The sequence below is a fragment of the Thalassophryne amazonica genome, chromosome 21, assembly GCF_902500255.1.
Source record: "Thalassophryne amazonica chromosome 21, fThaAma1.1, whole genome shotgun sequence".
In the NCBI taxonomy this organism is placed as follows: domain Eukaryota; kingdom Metazoa; phylum Chordata; class Actinopteri; order Batrachoidiformes; family Batrachoididae; genus Thalassophryne; species Thalassophryne amazonica.
In genome coordinates, this window is record NC_047123.1 from 27,702,602 (window position 1) to 27,711,239 (window position 8,638).

The following is an 8,638-nucleotide window of genomic DNA, read 5'->3' on the forward strand; positions in this document are numbered from 1 at the left end:
AATATTTAAACATAAGTTTTATATATATATATATATCTTTGTTATGTCTTATTATTTATTATATATACCTTTTTTCTTGAGCCGCTTGGGTGGGTAGGGAGAGTTCCCATGGGATAAAAAAAGCTTTTCAACCTACCATCCCTGGTTCTCAAGACCAGGCACCTAAGTGGCTCTACTCTACTCTTTTCTAATCTTCTATTTTACTCTTCCTTTTTAGATACTTAAATATATCTTAGTATACTAGCATAGTTCCACCTTAGAATTGCAATATAATATATAAGATATACCTTACTGAATTTTCATGTACAGTATACATATTGTACTGTCTGAACACACGGCTGCAAAAGTAACACTGTGGCTTTGGAAAACTAACAAAATTAAGCCACTTTTTTAATGCACAGAAAACTAAAGCAAAAGTATGACCTTGTTTGCAGCGATAACTACAACAGCACAGTTACAGGGACACAAAATATGTTCAGTAAGTGGCTGCATTATTGACATAAGTGATTTTTTTTTTTTTTTTTAAAGGAGGGGGGGGGAGGGTAAGCAAAAAAAAAAAAAAAAAAAGCATCACCACCAAAATTTTACGGTCACCAAGCAAAAATCCTAACAAGTAAGCAAATGTCCCAGCCCTTTGGTGAAAGCACCTGAACAAATGTCTGAACACTGGAGACTGAAACATTGACCTTATGTTCCCTCCATAGAGCCACATGTCGTGTGCACAATCTTTGTGCGACAGCAGGCTGGTGCAGCCCCGCCCACACTGCAGCTAACGCATCAGTCATCTTACAACAACCCTCAACGTCTTTAAATGAAATCAGGGAGCGAGACATCCTTCAGCACCGTCTCACATGCACAGATGCTGGTGTTCACTTCGGCCACGTGTGAGCGGCGACAGGAAGTGCAGCCTCACAGATCACTGCTGCCGTGCACAATCTGTGGCTTCCTGTTCCTGTGTGGAGTGCGTGCCACACAAAGCTCCAGCTGACATGAACATTAGCTTTAGCGCTCCACAACGTGTGTGATGTGGGGCTCAGAGTTTTGACACTCAGCAATTATAATCCAGTGGCAAAGAACTCAAACAATCCTCTGCTGAAGTTCTGGAAAACGGGACACTATCTGACCCGGGATCAGCAGCTGAGAGTGCGAGTATCCTGTCAACAGGAACTACAGGATTTGATATGAAGTCAGTGATATCACATTTCAGGAACCGCTGCTTGGACTTAATTTTGGTGTCACATTATTGAAAGGGTACAAGTTTCTAAAGGGTCTCATGAAATGGGGTGAGAACCTGAAGTGTCACCACGGTAAAGGCTGAGAATGTGGGGGGAAAAAAATCCCAAACGAGTAAGATCTCAGGAACCTCTAAAGCTCAGAAGCAGATTTTGTGGCTGAAGGTACTCAGAAACCCCAAGTTTCTACTTGATCCAATAGGACATTGAAAAAAAGAAGCTTTAGAATTACTGTTTGACCTTTGACCCTGATGAAATGAATCCTCACTGTGTTGCAGCAACAGGTGACCAATATTTTTCACACCTGCACCAAATAAACTGAGCAGAATGTAAAGAATCACAGCTGAATTTAATCTTTCGGCTGCTGCCATTAGGAGTCGTCACATCCCATCCTGTCAGCAAGATCTCCATTTCTATAAACCTATTTTCCCTCCCTCTTCTCCTCCTGCCTGGTGGATGCATACTCAGCATCCTTCTCCCTATATATCCTGGATCCCTCTGCACATCCAACCATCTCAATCTCACCTTTGACTTAGTCTCCAAACCGTCCCACCTGTGCTGTCCCTCTGTTGTGTTCATTCCTAATCCTGTCCATCCTCATCACTCACTCCCAAAGAAAATTGCAGCATCTTTAGCTCTGCCTTCTGTCTTTTGTCGGTCTTGTTCTACCTTCACCACTTCTACTCCTTGCAACTGCACTGTTCCACTGTGCTCCTCTTCATTCACACACATACGCTTTGTCTTACTCCTACTGCCTTTCATTCTCCACATTTCCAGGCTAGACTCAACCTGCTCTGTACTCTCACAACAGATCACAATGTCATACGCAAACATCATAGTCACTCCTGTCTGATCTCATCTGTCAACCTGCCCATCACCATAGTGAACAAGAAAGGACTCGGAACCAATCCTAGATGTAATCCCCCTCCACCTTGAATCCATCTAACATTCCTACAGCACATGTTTACAGTGTACTGCTTTTGATTTCTAAGAACCAGGGTGATATGCAGAGCTGCAAAAAGTTGATCAGCCACATTATATGGAGTTATGGGAAATAGTAATAAAAGATAAGTTTAGATAAGTGAAAATCTGTGAGCAGTGATATGGTTTTATACCAAAAAAAAAAAAAAGCACACTGCAGATGCAGTGTTTGCAATGGAAAAGTATAGAGAAGGCCAGAAGCAACTGCATTGTGTCCTTGTGGATTTAGAAAGCTTATCAGAAGTTGCCAAGGCAAGAGTTGTAGTATTGTATGAGGAAGTCTGGCATAGTAGACAACCATTTCCATCCTTTCTACAAAATCTACCATCTGCACTTGCACATTCCTTTCCTTGATACCATATTGATTCATTACTTCCTCATCCCCTCTGGTCCCTACACCTACATGCCCACTGAAGTCTGCTCCAATCACCTCTCTTTCATCTTTGACTCTAGCACATCATCCAAGTCACTCCAGAAATCTTTCTCCATCTTGCAACGTACCTGTTGGACATATGCACTGATGACATTCATCATCACCCCTTCAATTTCCAATGTTACACTCTTCCTTTAGAATGACTCCAAAAACACTTCTCCTCCCATCCACACCATAATACAACAGTTTGAACTCACCTCTGATACTCCTTGTCTTACCTCCCTTCCACTTGGGCTCGTGCACACACAGTATGTCTACCTTCCTCCTCTCCATCATATCAGCCAACTCTCTCCCTTTACCAGCCATCCTGTCAACATTCAGAGAACCAACTCTCACTTCCATACATAACTTTTGTCCTTTCCCGCTGCATCTGGACAGGCTCTCCGCCTCTTCTTCTTTGCCCAGAAGTAACCCAATTTCCACCAGTGCCTTATGGACAACAGCACCGGTGCCAGTCATTGTTAACCCAGGCCGAGAGCAGTCCGGTATATAAATTTGATTGCTCATTTGCATTAATTGATTGAGTTGAGAAAATTGATGCCAGATGCCCTTCTTGACACCAGCCTTCTCATTTATCCAGCCTTGGCATCCGCACTCAGAATGCTGTGGCTGTACACCCCATGTGCATGAGTTTACTACTTCACAACTGACAATATTTAATAACTATGATATTGCGTCACACAATTACAACTTACTACATAATAACTGACTGAATATTTATGACTCTGCATGTCAGCGTTATGAATTTGTCTCAAAATTATGACTTATGTCTCACAATTACGACTTAGTTCTTCATAACTTAATATTTAATAATAATAACTTTACATCTCAGACTTAGTATCTCATAATTATGACTTAATATCTCATACTACTTCTGACGTAGTATTTAAAACTAAGACAGCATCTCAGAATTTAAGCTTTTGCTTCTGTCCACACCCTTTTGGTCACACAGGTTCACTGTTAAATTGTCTTATGTATGGTTTTTTTGTTATTGTTGAGTGTGTGCCAAATAAATTCATTCAATTCATTTATGTTTAACTCATTTGTACTTAATCTCTGATAATTATAACTTACTACTTCATAACTAATTTAACATTAAATAATAATCACTTAACATCTCAGAATGATGACTTAGTATCTCATAATTGTGACTTAATGTGTCATATTACTTCATATCTGACTTAGTATTTAAAAGTATAACTTCTCAGAATTACAATTAACTCATTTTTAAACTTAATCTCTGATAATTATTATTTATTACTTAACTTATTTAATCAAAATGATGACTTACTCGTAGTATATCAATGTTAATGTTGTTTTTCAGTGTATTGAAGCATCTTTGCTGGCACGGTGGATTTGTAGTTAGCACTGTTGCATCACAGCAAGAAGGTCATAGGATCACATCCCATCTGGTCCTTTCTGTGTGGAGTTTGCACGTTCTCCCCATGTTTGCGTGGCTTCCTTGTGGGTACTCCGGCTCCCTCCCACTTCCAAAGTCATGCAGGTTAGGTGAACTGGTGACTGACTGTCAGTGTGAGTGAGCAGGTGAATGTTTGTCTGTCTATATGTGGCCCTGTGACAGAATGGCGACCTGCCCTGAGTGGACCATACCTCTCCCCCAATGACTACAGGGAAAGGCTCCAGTGACCCCTGTGACCCTCAATTGGAATAAGCGGTATAGAAAATGAATGAATGAAGCGTCTTGATAATGAATCATCTTATTATTAGGACTTCAGGATTATTACTTTGCATTTTGTAACAGAGCAGCTGACAAAAACGAAATATATCTTCTTTGAACTTCTCACACTGCATCTTTTCTTTATGAGAATATCTCACAATTAAGAATCATCTCACATGTGATTTGTCATAATTATAAACTGTCCCATAACAATAAGGACAGTGGCAAAGCTGTCTTTTTTTTTTTTACTTTTACCACTTCATCCCACTGGTGGCTGCTCAGAGATCATAAAACATCAAAGCGCACAGAGTTTAGGTGGAAATGTTGATGACATTTGATGCTCAAGAACCTGCAGAACAGGTTTGAGAAGTTTGCACCTCAGGGTTTCCTTGTTAAAAAAAAAAGTTTTTAAAGTGATCATCGCCAGTAAAATCTGCGCAGAATAAAGCGAATTTTTTTTTATATTTGCGCCGCTGATTTGACGCCACAAAGTTTTGGGACGAGTTTTTTTTTTTTTTTTTTTTTTTAGTTTTTAGGAGTTGTAACTCTCCTCTCTCTCTCTTCTCTCCTCCTTTTCACGGAGCTCAATTTGCAATCAAGGAGGAGCCGTGACTCCTCCGGGGTTTGTCCTGGAACCTGCTCCCCAAATATAAAGCGCTGCCCCCCCACGCGCCAGGGAAGACTGAATCCACTCACGTGGAGCTGCTCCACGCGCACCGTCTCACGCGCTGAATGACTTTTTAGCCTTTTTCTTTAAAAAAAAAAAAAAAAAAAAAAAAAAAAAAAATCAGGACACGCAACTTCAAGATTGGAGAGAGCGCGCGCACATGGCTGCTCTCATCAGCGCGTACTCGTCGTGGCCCGAGTCCTTCGAGTGCGCGGCGGCGGTGGCGGCGTCGGGGGACGCGGACGCGGCCGACGGGCACGGGCCGCACCGGAACCCGGCGGAGAAAGCACCGGAGCCGCGCATCAGGCGGCCCATGAACGCCTTCATGGTTTGGGCCAAAGACGAGCGCAAACGGCTGGCGGTCCAAAACCCGGACCTGCACAACGCGGAGCTCAGCAAAATGTTGGGTGAGAGCAAAATAACAACTATTATTATTATTCCCGTCAGGAAGTTTTGTATTAAGTGCTTTTCAATCCAAATTAAAAAGGTTTTTATTGTTTTTACTCCAGTGGCGCATTCTAAATCGCTGCAACTTTGGAAAAAAACATTTAAAAAATTCTATTATTTTGTTTCTGATTCACAAAAAAAAGTTTTATTTAAGCAATAAATGATATATGCTGTCACTGCATGTTTATAAAATGTTAAAAAGGACATTTATTAGATCTTAATATATAAATTAAAGGTGTTTGCATTCATAATACTTGTGCGTTTAATGTTTGTTCCTTTCATAAAGTCTTCCAGTTCCATAATTAGTTCATTTGAATGTGCAAGGAAATAAGGACCTACACTTTTTAAACTAAACATGAAGAGTTCAGATGCAGAACCTTGTACATTTTTTATAGGAGAAAAATGTAATTTAAATGGTGAATTTTAATGCAAAACATTAAAAAAAAATACACAGATTTCCACCAATAACATGAACATTTTATGTTCAAATTCTGAAATATTAATTTGCACACCTACAGTTACCAAAGCAGGCAAGTGCATGTTGGCCTCAACTAAAATTTTTTAGCTTGTAGTCCTGAACTTTCAGGGTTTTGCATCTGAACACTTCAAATATATATAACTGTGATTATTTTATGTTATTTCAGTTTTGCGTTTCATTTATACAGCAACTTGTAATTCAGTCTCAATGCTGAAAGATTATTTTTATTTTTTGGGGGTTAAAAAAAAGTATTCTTTATTTTCCCTTTCAGGTAAATCATGGAAGGCCCTGACTCCCCCTCAGAAGAGGCCCTATGTGGAGGAAGCGGAGCGGCTTCGGGTGCAGCACATGCAGGACTACCCCAACTACAAGTACCGTCCTCGCCGGAAGAAACAGCTGAAGCGCATCTGCAAGCGTGTGGACCCGAGCTTCCTCCTGAGCGGTCTTGCTCCCGATCAGAACGGCCTGCCTGAGCAGCGAGCCCTCTGCCACCCGCTTGACAAAGATGACACCAGCCCTAACGGCGTTGGGTTTTCCGGCCCGAGCGCTACTCTGCCAAGCGTCCGAAGTTTCAGAGATCCCCCAGGTTCCAGCAGCAGCTTTGACACCTACCCGTATGGGTTGCCCACCCCTCCTGAGATGTCCCCGCTCGACGCCATGGACCACGAGCATGTACCCTCCTCGTATTACTCGACGTCTGGTGGTTCCCCCTCAGCCTCCTGTCCAGATGATCACCATCAGAATCAGGCACACATGGGCACCCCACCACCGTACCACTCTGACTACACTCAGACCCAAATCCACTGCCGGCAGGCACGCATCACTCACATCAGTCACATGTCCCAAAGTAGCGGTGCTAGTAGTGGCGGTGGACTGATGCCCAGCTCTCCACTGTCTTACTACAGCACATCTACCTTTCCCCAAATCCACCATGGTTTCCACCAAGGTCACTTGGGTCAACTATCCCCACCACCTGAAACGCAAGCTCACCTGGAGACTCTAGATCAGCTGAGCCAGGCTGAGCTTCTGGGTGAGGTGGATCGAAATGAGTTCGACCAGTACTTAATCTCCAACGGGACTGGTTTCCAGCCTGAGCAGGGCAGTAGCATGACTGCTACTGGACACATCCAGGTGGCATCAGCTGCCTCTGCTTGTCCTAGTAGCACCACGGAAACCAGCCTCATTTCCGTGCTCGCGGACGCAACAGCGGCCTATTACAACAACTACGGCATCTCGTAAACTTTGACATAACATCCGTGACTGATCGCGAACACTACAAAGTGGGTGAAGATGACACGATGATGCGGAAAGGGTCGTTTTTCTCTTCATATGCATTGTCATTAGTGAAGAACCCATCATAACCCCAAAGTGGCATCCACGGTCAACTTCATCTAGAATTCTAATAACTGTCTGGAACTGAAAGAAGGAACAACTGGAGGAATTGTAAGAAAAAAAAAAGATGGACACCTCAGGGATGCAGACACCTCCAGTTGTCATGAAAACCACAATACCACTCGTAAAGACTCATCTCGTCCGCTTGTAAATGCCACCGTCGCTGTTGCCGCGAGGCATGTACAGATGCTCTGTAGAAGTTAATTCAAGTCCTTCGATGTTTTGCATAAATGCTAACTGTAATGCTATTATTGGCGCTTTCCATATGAATGTTTGAATTATATATATACAAATATGTTCTTGCTCTCATCTGTTTGGGCAGCCCAATCTCACGTCATTTCGTGATGGTATCACGAAAAGTAAATTAATCTATGGTTCGTGATACCGTCACAAAAAGAGCCACATTTTTGTAATGGGAGAAGGAAATGCGGGGTGATGGGGGGGCGGAAGGTTGAGGGTTAGGTTAGGGTTAGAAATAGTAAAGTACAAAAAAAAAAACCCAGCATCATGAAAATGTGACTCATTTTGTGGCGGGAGCACGAACAAAAGGCGTGAGACTGAGGCTGGTTTGGGAGTCTTACCTCAGTAGTTGTAAATGAATGAGGTTTAGTTGGACATTTCTTATGCAATTTGAAATGGTGTATAATGAAGAAAAAGACATTTATACTTCTCAAGTACTTAATAATATATAATCAAAACATGATGAAAATAATATTGACTATTATTGTATGCTGATTTGTGAAAGACACTAATTTAAAATAAAGTCTTTTTTATAGTATCAATGCATAATGCTCCTGCAAATGACAGAGGATTGTCTTCCTTATGATTTCATCGCAATTGCTGCAAGGGCAGATAATTCCTATAAACACAAAAGCCTGATATACACGCTAATCCGATCCATATATAAAGACAAAAAGGAGGAGGGTTACTTTTTAAACACTGACATTTTTCATATCCAAATAAAAAGGTAATAATGGTTGTGGTGTCTGCTCTTTACTAAACTGATCTATTTTTGAATTTACATTCATACCATCGATTCTTCTATTTGGGACTAAATGTTGTGCTGCTAGTGGCCTGTTCTTTCGCTCACTCCCATTTTTTTTCTTTCACCCTTCATCTGTCTCTTCTCACTTTCATCTTGTCCTGGTTCAGAGGATTAGTGTAAAACAGGCACAGCCGTGGCCGTCTGCCTCCACCTCAACCATCCTTTGTTTTCTCTGGGCCTTATTCTGGGTGCTGTTTGTAGGCATTCCGGACCCCCCACCACCACCACTACCACACACCTATCTACCCCATCCCCACCCCACCTCACGTTCTATCTTGCTGATGC

At 42.0% G+C, this 8,638-nt stretch overlaps 1 protein-coding gene across 1 annotated transcript; it reads left to right on the plus strand.

The window, feature by feature from the left end:
• Positions 1-4,977: 4,977 nt before the first annotated feature.
• On the plus strand, positions 4,978-8,286 carry sox7 (SRY-box transcription factor 7). Its single transcript, XM_034162321.1, has 3 exons — positions 4,978-5,074; positions 5,109-5,398; positions 6,188-8,286. Exons 2-3 carry the CDS (start codon positions 5,152-5,154, stop codon positions 7,153-7,155), a joined length of 1,215 nt encoding a protein of 404 aa, XP_034018212.1. The 5' UTR covers positions 4,978-5,074; positions 5,109-5,151; the 3' UTR covers positions 7,156-8,286.
• The last annotated feature ends 352 nt before the right edge of the window (positions 8,287-8,638 follow it).